The following is a 14109-nucleotide window of genomic DNA, read 5'->3' as shown; positions in this document are numbered from 1 at the left end:
GCTGGGCAATAACTTGATTAACAGACTGCACTAGAATCTCATTTCTATTTATTTCAAGGTGTAGATTTTTAAAATCTGTACCGTACCAGAAGGTCTTTGAACACAAATGCATATAAAAAAATGAAATAAAACATTTAAGTAAAATATTTAAATCAGGGACTGCTGTTCTTTTTGGACCAATGGGCACATTCTGAATGTTGAGAAAATGCAATGGGCACTGCTCACAAAATGGCTGCCACAGGGGTGTGGCTGCCATGAAGGGCATGGCATAACATAAGATCCCTCTACATGTGAGCCTAGAAATAGGAAACCTTAACGTGTTTCCCAGAGGTTCTCCAGTCAGATACTATATCATAGCTACTAGCCTCCAGGCACTCACTTTGGAGGAGTCCCATCAGCGTCCACAGGGCTAGTCTAGTAATAAGATGTTTGAGGGCCACAGCCAACAGTGAATGAAGGATTAAAAATTGCTCTTTAATGAGACAGAATACACAAACCAGAAATTTAAAGGATCACTTGGAGTTCAGAGAAAAAGCTGCTAATGTCATATATGTCTGCTTGGCTATACAATAAATATCTCTCATGTATATTAAGCATTTGATTCCTTGGGAATTAGCATAGAGTAGTGGCTACCACAAAGATCCCAATTTCAGCTCTGAGCTTTTTAAGTAGGCTCAAACTGCTAACTATCTTAGTCTCAGAACAGGAGACTCTAGACATCTCCAGCAGTACCTCTGCATGAATTTCTCTACATGAAGTAAGAGCTGTTCAGCAGTGGAACAGATTCACTCAGGAGGTTGTGGACTCTCCTTCCTTGGAGGTTTTTAAGCAGAGATTGGATGGCCATCTGTTATAGATGTTTTAGCTGAGATTCCTGCATAGCAGAGGATTGGACATGATGACCCTCAAGGTCCCTTCAAACTCCACAATTCTATGATATTATGAATTCTTGTGATAACATCATGTGTTTTCCCACCCCTACTGGGGCAGCCAATGAATTGAAATGATGATGTCAAGACACTACAAAATGATCCTATGCTTCATGGAGAACATTGACGCAGGGTTGCCATGTCAAGTATAAAATACAGTTCAGCTCTATGGAACCATAATACTGGCACACCTTGTGGGATTTTTGTTCCAAGACAGCATATGTGAAGTGTTCTATTTTATTTTATTTTATTTTATTTTATTTTATTTAGATATCCAATATCAGCAACTCTGACAGTGCAAAGTGCTTTAAATATCCAGAAAGAGGATTGATAAATGCATAACCCCCACCACAGAGAAGTCAGGTTGGAGTGAGTAAAGGAGGGCGGGGAGCCACACACTAAACCTGAAGTAACTGAGGAGAAGAACTGAACGCGTTTGCTAGGAAAGGAAATATTTTCATATGACAGGTAATTAAGTAATTAACCTGCAGGACTGACCGCTTCAGAATATTTATACAAACGGAAGAGAAACCAGAGCAATTCTGGGTGGTATTAAACTCAGAGTAGAACCACTGAAATTAATGAGCATGAGTAAGTTAGGTCCATTAATTTCAATCAGTCTACTCAGAGTTAAACTTAGTTGAATTACACTGATTATCCGCAGCATTAAAAATAAGTACAAGCAGGACAGGCTCACTGGTGGCTTCAGGTAATGATGGCCAAAAGAGTAACCTCCATCAAGCCCTGCTTGGGAATGCCCCTGTGGTACCTGGCTGGCCAATGTCTACAGACAGGATAATGAATGAGAGGGATGCCTGGGTCTGACCTAGGCTTCTTCTGTTCATGGCCTGCATGCCACCTCTGGCTTCAAGAGAATACAATATTAACTGGAGAAGCAGCAAGATAATGGTGCTTCACCTGATCACATCCATCTCCTTCTCTTATGGGCAGAGGCCTTGGCTCAGAGTAAGAACACATACCTTCACTGCAGAAGATCCCAGGTCTGGCATCTCTAGTTAAAAAAATATTAGATAGAAGAAAGGGAAAGGACCTGCTTCCAATCAGAGTAGACAGCACTGGGTTAGATGAACCAGTAGTGTGACTCAGTACAAGGCAATTTTATATATCCTGTGGTCTAAACCACTGAGCCTCTTGGGCTTGCTGATCAGCAGTTTGAATCCGCATGACGGGGTGAGCTCCTGTTGCTCTGTCCCATCTCCTGCCAACCTAGCAGTTTGAAGTAGATAAAGAGATACAGCTGCAGCGGGAAGGTAAATAGCGTTTCTGTGCACTCTGGTTTCTATCACAGTGTCCCGTTGCACCAGAAGCAGTTTAGTCATACTGGCCACATGACCTGAAAAGTTGCCTGTCAACAAACGCCAGCTCCCTCGGCCTGAAGCGAGATGAGCGCCGCACCCCATAGTCACCTTTGACTGGACTTAACCGTCCAGAGGTCCTTTACTTTTTACCTTTACCTTTTATCCTATGGAGTTGCACACCCCATTCCCAGCACCATTTTCTGACCAGCTTTAGATTGCCAGACCAGAAACATCCAGGGAAGACCTACCTTCAGTGCAGACTGTCTGAGCTATGTCCTCTATTCGCAGCTCGTTTTCACTTGACCTGTAACGAGAAAGAAGACAGACAAGTGAGTGCAGTTCTAAGTTACATCCATTGCTTAGTTGGCCCCAAGAACCAGTGGGAACCAACATGACACAAATAACTGCTTTTACTAGAGCAACGTTGGTGCTGCAACCTGAGTTCAGTGTAGCTTTAAAAGTTTTCTTGTGAACATACTTTATTAATATACTGGTGGGTAACTTCTGGAACTACCTGGGAATTTTTAGAAACCCAAAATATATTGTGATTTTTAAATGGATTTTGTAATTTATGAGTCACGCCAAAATTCAGGTAAAGTCATGTGTTAGTCTGCCATCTTAATCAAAATGGTAACCATCCAAATAACAATAAAACTCACTGCCCTCACATCAGGAACCTTTATGCTGAGTTTGACATGATACTGTGGGAGACAGATGAACTTATATCCCCCAAATGGGTGAAGTCATTCCAAAATGACATTTCTGTCTGCCATCTTGGTACCCAGTGTCCCAACCCCACCCTCTGGAACTCTCATGCCAAGTCTAGCAATGATCTCTCAAGAGGCGTCTGAATGCATAGAGAACAAACAGACAAATGGATAAACCATTTCCTTTTTTCCTGTTTAAGGTATTTTATTAAGATGTTCCCATAATACAGTAAAATTACTACAGAAGATACAAATCAAATAAGTATAAAGAGAAGAAAGGAAGGAAAGGAGAATAAAAATAAAGAAAAGGAGAGAGAAAGAAGAATAAAATTTTAAAGAAGAGGGGAGAAAGACACAAAAGAAGAACTTCTGATTTTCCATCTGCCGGTTATTAAAAAAATAAAACTGATTACTTAAAAACCTTCGGTCCATCTTCTCCATTTTCTATTTAACAATTATCTTTTAGGCTAAGGATTCTCAGAAAGATTGATTTATTTTTCCTATGAAAAGTCCAAGATAGGTTTCCTTTTTATAAATTTTAACCATATTTTTTCTTTTAACTTTACCTCCATTAATTCCTACCACCATTACTTCATATTAAGTAAAATTTTAACCCTATTTTTTCTTTTAACTTTACCTCCATTAATTCCTAGCACCATTACTTCATATTAAGTAATACTACATTCTTTTGTCCATGTCTATTTTAAAGTCTCTCCTCTGTGATCACACAGTGGGCCAGTATTTGTCTACCCCCATTATATATTCACTAGTTCATGTCCAGTTCTGTATATTCAGTTCCATCTCCTGCTGTATTCCATTTCCTGTAATGTCTAGGATAGTATCCCAATCTCCTCCTCTAGGATCTTCCATTTTATTTCCCCCACAATCTTCTTCCAGAGGGAGCATCATAACCATCATATCATCATAGCATCAGTGATGAGAGGGATTGGGGGAGTCCATGGTGTGGATGGTTTGTTGAGGTTTGTTCGCATTTGTGAAGTGGGGGGGGGGAGGGTTTGTTGGGTCAAATTAGCGAAATTGATTTGTATGCTTTTGGTGGATTCTTGTCATCGTCTTGTTGGGCTGTGTATGAGATAAAGGGAAGCCATACTGGGGTGAAAGAGTCCTCTTCTATTTGTCCCCGTGTCAGTTTCAGTCTGTTGGTTAGCTTTTCTAGTAAGGTTGTTTCCCATTTGGTACCAGTGGTCCATGTTTACTCGAGACAGGACTCTCCAGTGTCCGGCTACTGAGGCTTCAGGCTGCTGAGAGTAGGTGGGTTATAAGCTCTGTATAATGTGAGTGGTCATTATGATCTTGGAAAATGTTCGGTAGGGCCAGTTCTGGGGTGAATTCTGTTTACTTATTTTGCATATCTCTTGTAGGTCTGATGCCTAGAAGGGTTAGATTTGGGGGCATTCCCACCACATGTGGAGATATGGGCCTGTGGAGGTGCAGCCTCTTCAACCATTTGGTGGGCATATTAGCGCCAGTTTCTGTGGTGTTAGGTACCATCTGTAGGTGAGTTTCAGAGTTCCCTTCTTTTGGCTGAGATGGATTTAAAGGGAGGTTTAGACCACATTCCAGTTCATTGGGTGGGGTTGATTTCATAGCCTATGTCATGCTCCCATTGTTCTTTGATTGTGTCAAGGAGGTTTGAGGGATTTTGGAGCAGTATTTTGGATGTTGTAGACGCCATTCCTTTGCAGTGTCCCTCTGCTGTCAGGAGGTTTTTGAAGGTGGTCAAGGGCCTAGTGGCTGCTGCTTTTACTGCTGGATTGTTTAAGAAGGCGTGTAGCTGGTGGTGTGTTAGCCAGGGTATTTGGGTGTCCCCTACTTTGTCTTGTATTTCTTGTGTTGGTATGGGTTTGTTGTTTTTGTATAAGTCTTTTAGACAGTGTAGGCCTTTGGTTTGCCAGGTTTTTATCTGGAGGTTTTGTGCTGTGTGTTGGAATAGCGGGTGATGAGCCAGGGGGGGTTAGTGGGGCTGGGGAGAGTTTGCTGTGTGAACCTGTTTAATGTTTTTTGGGTTTTCTTTAGTTTGTTTTGGAGAAATGGGTATGCTATTGTGGGGGTGTTTTTGATGATGTCGCTCTCCAAGTCGACCCATTGTTTTGTTTCGTCTCGTCTTCTAGAATATATTGGATTATGTGGCATACTTGGTTGGCAATGTAATATGCTGGGGATTCCCCATCCTCCTTCTGAGGAGGGAAGGTATTTGGGGTTTATTCTTGGCTTTTTGTGTGAGAAAATAAACTAGTGTAGTTTCTTCTGCACTTCCAGAGTTGGGTTGGGGGAACCCAGATTGGGAGGGTTTGGATTAAGTAGGTTAATTTTGGGAGGGAGATCATTTTGATCATGGCTATTTTTTTCTAAGAGTGAAGTTGGTATTGTTTCATTTCCCCAAGTTTTTGTTGATTTGTCACCACAGGATCTTGTAATTGTGGAGATTTAGTTTGTTGAGGTTTCTGGTTATTTGTACCCCCAGGTACCTGAATTTGGTGTGGCAGAGTTTTATCTTTGTGATGTTGGTGAATTCCTTTTGGATATGCAGGGGGAGGCGGTGCTGAGGTACAGTATTCCCCATTTCCATTTTCTACTTCATATTCCTCTGGTTCATTTTCTTCACCTTGATCAAACATTGATCTGATCATTTTTAATTGTTCAGCCATCAACTGTTTAACAATACCAATGGTCACTGGTTGATCCAAAAGTACCTTTGTCATACAGGATGCTTTTTAATGTTCTATTAGCCACTCAATCCACTTTAATGTTTTCCCCTTAAAATCACAGCTGCAGATGCATTATCTCAAAACAAACAGATTCCTTTTTCACGGCTAATGATGGCCGCCTAACTTTCAATTTCACCAACTGGAAGTAGAGAAGAGTAAATAATTCCTATTGTTCCTTTAAATCTTCCTTATCCACCATAAATCAAGCCTTCCACTTTGCTTTAGACACATTAACAATTTGATTCCTTTCTATTTTCTCAACAACAGAAGGTAGTACTCACAGATTTTCAAATTGTAGATTTTCCTCAGTAGGTGGGTGTCTCTTATTACAGTTTCTTTGTCCCAAGGATGTTTTAAAGAGAGAGCCTGTAATGGGATTATGTGACGTTTGGGCATGATGGCATTACTCCATCAGGAAGTTTTTAATACTTGATAGTTTTATTACGTTTTTATGTGTTGGAAGTCGCCCAGAGTGGCTGGGGCAATCCAGCCAGATGTGTGTGGTATTAACAACCACAACCACAACCACTACTACTACTACTCAGCTTGCCATTTTGTCCTAACTCCTGTCCAAGACACTAACCCCTCATCTCCAGAGTGGTTTAATAGCCAGACTATGTGTCTGACTATTATCAATCACCATGTAATTATCAAAACAAAAAAAATTCCTTCCAGTAGCACCTTAAAGACCAACTAAGTTAGTTCTTGGTATGAGCTTTCGTGTGCATGCACACTTCTTCAGATACCAATATCTGAAGAAGTGTGCATGCACACGAAAGCTCATACCAAGAACTAACTTAGTTGGTCTTTAAGGTGCTACTGGAAGGAATTTTTTTTGTTTTGACTATGGCAGACCAACACGGCTACCCATCTGTAACATGTAATTATCTTCTGTCTACTGCAGCTAACAGAGAGACAACCGAATCACCATTCGTCTCTCCCAGAAGTCCCATGGGTAAACTATTTCCCACAATATGTAGATTTCCATAAGGCAGCAGCATCTGAACCATGTAGGAACACGTGATGACCTAATTAATCATGCAGCAGCTCTAAATGTAAAACCAGTACATGGAGACACATACACACTCATCATCTACATCGAACTGGGCCCTTCCTTTCTATGCTTGGGACACTCCAAACTCTAGAAAAACATAATAGCATCAGACCAAAAGCATGCAAATCACCTGTCTGGATGAGGCCTTGTTCAAAGGCCAATAGAAAAGGGAACCTATCCTCAGCCTTGTGGATATGATCTACGCAGCACTCAAAACAGCATGGCATAAAATGTCCACTGGCAATATATTTAAAGTGGGGAGACAAGTTCTCCCCTCACTCTCTGCTCTTTCTTTCGCTGCATTTTTATAAACTGTTTTAACTGTCATATCAACTGCAAATGAAACTCTGAAAACCCAGCTGCAGAAACCAAACCAAGTTCTTAGAAAAGTGAAAGCAGAGCCTTAATTCCAACTGGCAGATTTTAATGTCTTCTCCCATATGGTACTCTCCAGTTTCACGCAGGGGCTTGTGGTACAACATGGGGGGAGTGATCTGAGCAAACAATCGGATGAAAAGTTGTGTCTTTAGAAACCAGTTAAGACCTTCAGTTTTTGTCTACCTGCAAGGTGTGGGAGGGGAAGGATTTAAGGGCTCAGTTAAACAGCTTTGGCAGTTTCTGCTCATTAGATCGTAAGAGTGGAAATGTGTAAGCAGTCTATGGTTTCATCTGTCTGGGGAAGCAGCAGAACAGGACCCCAGTTCCTAGAATGTCTCCACAGACAAAAGCAGAAAATGGGAGCATCTCAGGGAACAACTGCAGTGGCAACATCCTTTCCTAGGGGCACAAAGGTATAAGACCCAACTCAGTACAGCAGCAGCCTTAGGCGGAGGAGGAGGAGGGATATGATTTATATCCCCCCTATCCTCCAAGGAGCTCAAGGTGGCAGTACATAGTTCTCCTCTTCCCCATTTTATCCTTACAACAACCCTGTGAGGTAGGCCAGACTGAGAGGCAGTGACTGGCCAAAGGTCATTTAGTGAACTTCATGGCAAAGTGGGGATTTGAACCCTGGACTTCCAAACCTTAGTCCAACACTCTAATGGCCACACCACACTGGCTTTCTGTCACCAAATCCCTAGAATATTTAATATCCCTGTAAAGTTTTCCAAACCCATTTTTGTAAAAACTGTTCTTCATCCTCACCTTGCAGACACCTCCACTCCACCTTACAGTGGGCTCTGCCTCCTGAAGCAGTAACTATTCAGGTTTCCAGTCTTCTGGTACCATCTTGTCTGTTGAACCAACAGTGATTGTGGTGTAGTTGTTTTTAATCAGATTATTAAAATAATCTCTTGGGCATGATCTCACTAATTGCAAGAGAAGTTCAGTGAGCAGTAACCTGCAGCAATGTCTTTAAAACCCACCCCCACCCCTATCTGTGGAATGTACCAAGAAGGTACAGTTGTTGTTGATATCCGTCTGTCTTGAGAGACAATGGAGTGTGCCTCCGGGGGTGAAGTCAAACCACTGCGTCAGCAGCAACAAAGTGACGTCCCTGAGGCACAAGCCTGGGCAGTGTGTATAGAGGCCTAGGGCTGCCCAGACAACAAGACCGTGCTGGTGTGGTTCAAAAGAAAGCAGAACAATACATTTGGCACCAGCTTAGCTGCAGGAGTTGCCGGGAGGAGGCGTACAAGGCATCATCCAAGCATCTTAGGGACTCCACTCCAGATTTGTGGAGGCTTTGTTCCTTAGCCGTTTCTTCTTCCAAAGATGTCCTGCAAGGCAGCAGAGGTTTAGGATCAGAGTTTTCCTTCTCGTAGATGGACTACCTTCCCAGGTGAGCCCCATTTGCCCCTCACTTCCCTCTATAGCACGTGCAGAAACCGCCTTCTTGACCACTGGACCCACTATTGCTCTTGTCCGCTCAATCTGCCAGAGCTTGTCCTCACATGCAGGAGAAGTCCTTAACTCATGAGAATTTGAGACTCATTGGTTACTCTCACCTGGTATAGCCGGCCAGTCGAAGCCATTCTTGGGGTGTAGCTGCTGACGTGTGCTGGCAGCTTCAACAAGCCACAGGTGAGTGCAGGGTGAGGACAAAAGTGGGCAAACTTCCCCAGGAGCACCACATGTCCCCCGCCAGAAGTACTACCCCTCCCCTAACACCCCATACACAGTACATCCATGGAAATCCTACTTCATCGGGGGGGGGGGGCGCCAGTGGAATTGAATTCATACTTGCTGGACCGACTGGCCTGCTTTCAGGAAAATAGGTCTGGTTGAGTTTTGGTGTGCCAGAACCAGTAGATACCTATAATACCTGCTGCATCCACAAATTATTACAAAACAACTATTTTTCTGGGGTTTGCTGGGGGGGTGGTGGCATTATAGGATTCCATGCACATTCCAATATGCCTTCCTTTGAGATCCTTTGAAGAACAACAGTCTCTCTCGCTCTCTCCTGTGCTTATTTTACAGTTGTACCTTGGTTTTCAAACAGCTTAGTTCTCAAACATTTTGGCTCCCAAACACTGCAAACCCGGAAGTAACTGTTCTGGTTTGTGAACTATTTTTGGAAGCTGAACGTCCGACAGGGCTTCCACAGCTTCCGATTGGCTGCAGGAGCTTCCTGCAGCCAATCAGAAGCTGCGCTTTGGTTTCCGAACATTTTAGAAGTCAAATGGACCTCTGGAATGGATTCCATTCAACTTTCAAGGTACGACTGTACTTACTTGCCCTGCTTTTATACAGCTTTCGCTGCAAGTTCAAAGTGGTATAAAAATGCTTTGTTTTCCTGCAGTAAGGTCAGGAGCTGCCTACTAGTTTCAGAAGGGATCCAAATAGAACAGCTTGAGGCAAAGAAAAGAAACATGCCATACTTTGAAGGCAATTGTGTGGTACAAGTTCTACCCACTTGCCAGTCCATTTTTAACTGTTAATAATGGAGTTTGATAAATGCCTTAAGAACTCATGGACTTTGGCCATTGCAGAAAAAAATCACACATAAACTGAATGTTTCCAGGGAGATGGAGGATGCATAATGCTTTTATGTCATCTGGTGGGATTTTATTTTATGCTTCGGACTTAGATGCTCAGCATTCATCATCCACAGCAGCTTGGGAAATATGGATGCCTTGTTTAGACTGGGTTGTCACCATTTCTTTCTCTTATTATTTATTGTTGGTTTGCTTTGTATATAGTATGGTGTAATACCCTGCTACTGCACTTTTGGGTTGTTAGTAATGTTAATAAATGTACACAAGCAGAAATGCATTGGGAGTCAGAATCATCACATGGTGAGATGGGTGGGAGAGTACTGTGAAATGAGATAAGCTGGGGCACATTTTGTTTGTTTGTTTGTCTAGCGTTGAGTTAGGCCTAGTCTAGGGAAGCCCTGCCCTTGTGAGATGTCACCAGGACAATAAACAATTCATCTTGTGAGTTTTAATCAATGAAATCTGCACATAGATAAAACAGTTCTAATAAAATGGGAAAACGTGCAAATATCATAGCAAGCACCATCCCATGTGTGAGAGAGAAGTGATGCTGCAGATGTCTCTTCTAAGATGGTTTCTGCCACCCAAGGTTTTTTTAAATTATTTGCATTAAAAACAATTAACATTATTTCAGAAGTCAGCTTCAGTTAATCAGGGGCATGTTTTAACACATAGTGGGCAGTACCACGACCTGTAGGGCGGTTGGATTACCTAGAGGGGGCACCAAGAGGCAAGGCGTCAGCAAGGAGGGAAAGAGGTGTAAATGACTATCAGACTTTGAAAAGTTGGTATCAACGGAGTTCATCAAGTTCATCAATTTTGTTGAATTAACTAAATTAAGTTGTTTTAATTGGATTTTGAATAAGTGTGCAATTAATTGTCATTATCTTCCTATTCTGAATAATGTTTTTTTATAGGGTAGGGGTCACTGGGGATGAGTTTATGGAACCAAAGGAGCAGTGGCCTGCGAAAGTTTTAACCGATGGAAAAGTCTTTGGTCAATTAATCACATCAGAGGATTAAAACAGCTGAAGTTCTTGTTATTATATTATAATTTACTACATTTCTACCTCATTCTTCAACCCTTCAATGCCTCAAAAATAATATAAAATCAAAAATGAAAAATAGTAATTGTGACGGACAGCAGAGCCAGACCAGAGTCTGGTGATGCAGTCCCCTTGAAATTCCACCAGAGGGCTGGAGCCTCTCTCTGATTGGCTACAAAGGCAGCTCGCCCCAGAGCGGGGAGGAAAGCATTTTGGGAGGGAGAATCAAAGGGGCAGCTTCTGAGGGAGACGGATAGGGCTGGATTTGAGATGAGAGTTAGGCAGCAGGACAGGGGGGAGTGGGATAGATTTGGACTGAGGGAGACCTGGCTCAGATTTGGGTTAACATTCACCCTGAGGACAGAGCCTCGCAGCTTAGATAGGGAGACCATCTTGAGGGTCTGGGAAAGACATACAGACAGGAGTGTCCTGGGAGGGCTGAGTGAGCCGGGAGAGGAAGAACCTGTGCAAATCCAGGCTAGCCAGGGGGAGAGTTCTCCGAGGCACAGAAGACTCCCAAGCCAGTAACAAGGGGGGAGGTAATCCCCCGGCTCTCTTATACCATTTTGGAATACCTCAGGAGTGGGATTGTTAAGTGAGTGAGGAAAAGTGCCTCTTGCTCATGAAGCGGCGTATTAATCTGTGAAGGAAGCTGTGTCATAATAAAAATATTTCATGGAGCCACCTGTCATAGCTAAGCAACAGAAACTGATTTAAGCATCTTACCACATATTTTAGAACATCTACCTGATTTTTAGCAACTGAAGTTTAAGAAGAGCTGTGCCTATAGTATTATGTTTAAGCCTGTGACATCTTTTTACCTCATTTTAGTAATAAGTTAACTTCTACTTGAAAGAACGCATTTCCTGACCCATTTTGTTTCACAAACTTCTCTTTGTTTAATAAACATTTCCTGTTTGTTTGATCAACTCCTGCCTGAGACTCTAAATCATTAAGTTTCCCCTCACACAAGTCCCTCATATGATAGTCTGTGGTAAATTGAAAAACTTTGTATAACTGGCGTACAGTGAGGTGGGTGCACTCTCTTTAAATTGGGGGTGGCTAGCAGGATCCGCTACAGTAATATTTAAAACGATTGATAGAAAAAAAATTGAAACTCAGTAATACAAGATCGCTTTAGCAACAGGCATAAAGCAGTTTTTCCTGGCAGCCCAAATTTCTTCTGAAGAGGAATGTCTTGACTATCCCCCTAAGTGCAGAAAAGACTGAGTCAAGCAACCTTCTCTAGGAAGTGAAGACTATGTGGATGGACAGCTAAGGCTCTTCCTCTTGCAGATAACAGTCCCTCCTTGGATAGAGGAATCTAGAGAAAAGACTTTGTAAGGGGTCTTAGGGTAGGAGGAGTTTCATACAAACGAACAAAAAGCTTCACTCACACCAGTGTAGACAAATTACTGTGGCAAATCACCACTTGGGGAATCAAAACCTTTCTGAAGACGACAGAGGAGAAAGGTTGAGGTCAGGAACACAGACAAGGTAAAGACCAAATGTGTCACCTGCCTGTCTGTGAGGATTTCTAGACAGTGAGAGCAGACATGTGTGAGTGGCAGTGATAAGTTAGTAACTTGCGTCTTATCACCCAATGGAAAAAGTAAGTTTGACACAGATTAAATGTTTACATCCCCTTCTCTTCTCAGTCTTCTTCAAATTGGGGGACAAGAGTCACAGATTTTGCAAAATACATTTCAACAAACAGATCAAATACAACCCACCAACCAAGTATGGCGGATTTCCAGGGGTTCATTGAAATTCCTGGTTTTGCAGATCACTTGGAACAGCCGGGAGGCGGGGCGGACCCAGCACTGGGCAAGTTACCACCAATGGCTGATAAACTTGGTAGGTCACAACTTGTGTAGAGCTGTATCACAGCTCTCTTGTTTTGGAACAGAACTCAGGAATTCAGATGCCCAAACACTGCTTGCTTTAAGCTAGAGACCATACTTTCCTCTAGGGGCTGTTATAAAGCCTGAGATAATTCTGGGTGTTGGCCTGTACAGATATTATTTCAGGCTGCTTTTTTCCATTCAAGAAAGAAGTATCTTCAACATAAACAATGTAATAGGTATACTTGCAACTTTTAGATATTTGCTGCAGCAACTTAGGCCATCTTGAAGGTATATCAGCTTTGGAGTTCATGGAAATTGCCAAAGCAGATCCATGGATTTATGACTTACACATTACATTCCTTGTACACGAAGGTGACACAAGTAGCTCTTCTTAACATTTAAGTTTATTCCATGGAGTTTATACTATGTTGGTTACACAGAAAGTGACATGCTAGGTTCCAAGGCAGGTTGCAAAATTAAAACACAATGTTAAAAACAGTATAAAACAACTTATAATCACAGAAGGGTGGGCCCTAAAAATATGCTACTCAAATGCCAAAAGGTCAGGGTAAAGAAGAGCATATTAGGCATTCATCCCTTGTGTAATTAAGATGCCAAACACATTTCTGTGGGGAGGGAGGACCAGAATCTAGGGGCTGCCACAGAGAATGTTGTCCCCCAAACTTCTGAGGGCACAGGAACTACCAAGAGGAGCCCCTCTGCTGATCTTTACACCTGAGAGGGTCTGTAGGGAAGGAGGCAGTCTTTCAGCTATTTGGTGTCTGAGTTGTTTAGGACTTTAACACAGTCACATGCCCACCTTGAATTGGGCCCAGAAACGAACTGGCAACCAGTGTAACTGTTATATGAGATCTAAATGGAACCCCAGCCAGTAACCTGGCTTATGCATGTTAGACCAAGTGAGGTTTCCATAACACTAATACAACCAGTTAGTTGAATCCAGCCTTCTATATTAAAAAACATTGCAAGTTTTTGAATTTGCAGGTTTCTAATTAATTTATGGGAGGCGGGTGGCGCTGTGGTCTAAACCACTGAGCCTAGGGCTTGCCGATCGGAAGGTCGGTGGTTCGAATCCCCGCGACGGGGTGAACTCCTGTTGCTCGGTCCCAGCTCCTGCCAACCTAGCAGTTCGAAAGCACATCAAAGCACAAGTAGATAAATAGGTGTAGTGGTTTGGAGTTACTCGTGCGTAAGCCGACCCTGTTTGGGTGCTTGGTTGCCTGGTTAAACCCTTCGGACTGCACAGCCCATCTCCGCTTGACTGCCTCAGTCACTGGCAGAATCTGTCTGGGCGTTTCTTAAACCTCTGCCAGCATAAAAGCTGTTTGACACCTAATCGTCTCCGCCTCTCATTGCGCGGGAGTCTCCTGCGCAGGGTGGGCGTGGGTAGCGGAGTGCCTGGGCTCTCTTCACTGACTTCCAGGGAAGAATCCCGGAGCCCTTCCACCTCCTCTTCCCATTGCTCTCCTGGACTCTTGGTGTCACGCGTATTTCCTTCCCCTTCCACCAAGCTGA

The 14109-nt window shown here is 42.8% G+C and overlaps 1 protein-coding gene across 6 annotated transcripts in view; it reads right to left on the bottom strand.

Moving 5' to 3' along the window:
- Nucleotides 1–14109, bottom strand: part of LOC114587729 (putative G-protein coupled receptor 173) — a 71814-nt gene that overhangs the window by 49434 nt on the left and 8271 nt on the right. For 4 of the 6 annotated variants that reach the window (XM_077921312.1, XM_077921313.1, XM_077921311.1 and 1 more), the window contains exon 2: nucleotides 2497–2552. In XM_077921312.1, the coding sequence (XP_077777438.1) occupies nucleotides 2497–2552 (56 nt within the window). Of the gene's footprint in view, nucleotides 1–2496; nucleotides 2553–7884; nucleotides 8460–14109 lie in introns of those variants that run through there. The other 2 variants (XM_077921315.1, XR_013391140.1) reach the window with 2 other exon arrangements.

Source organism: Podarcis muralis, chromosome 17 (assembly GCF_964188315.1).
Source record: "Podarcis muralis chromosome 17, rPodMur119.hap1.1, whole genome shotgun sequence".
Lineage (NCBI taxonomy): Eukaryota > Metazoa > Chordata > Lepidosauria > Squamata > Lacertidae > Podarcis > Podarcis muralis.
The sequence above is the reverse complement of the archived record's forward strand: the minus strand, read 5'-3'. Positions and strand labels throughout refer to the sequence as shown.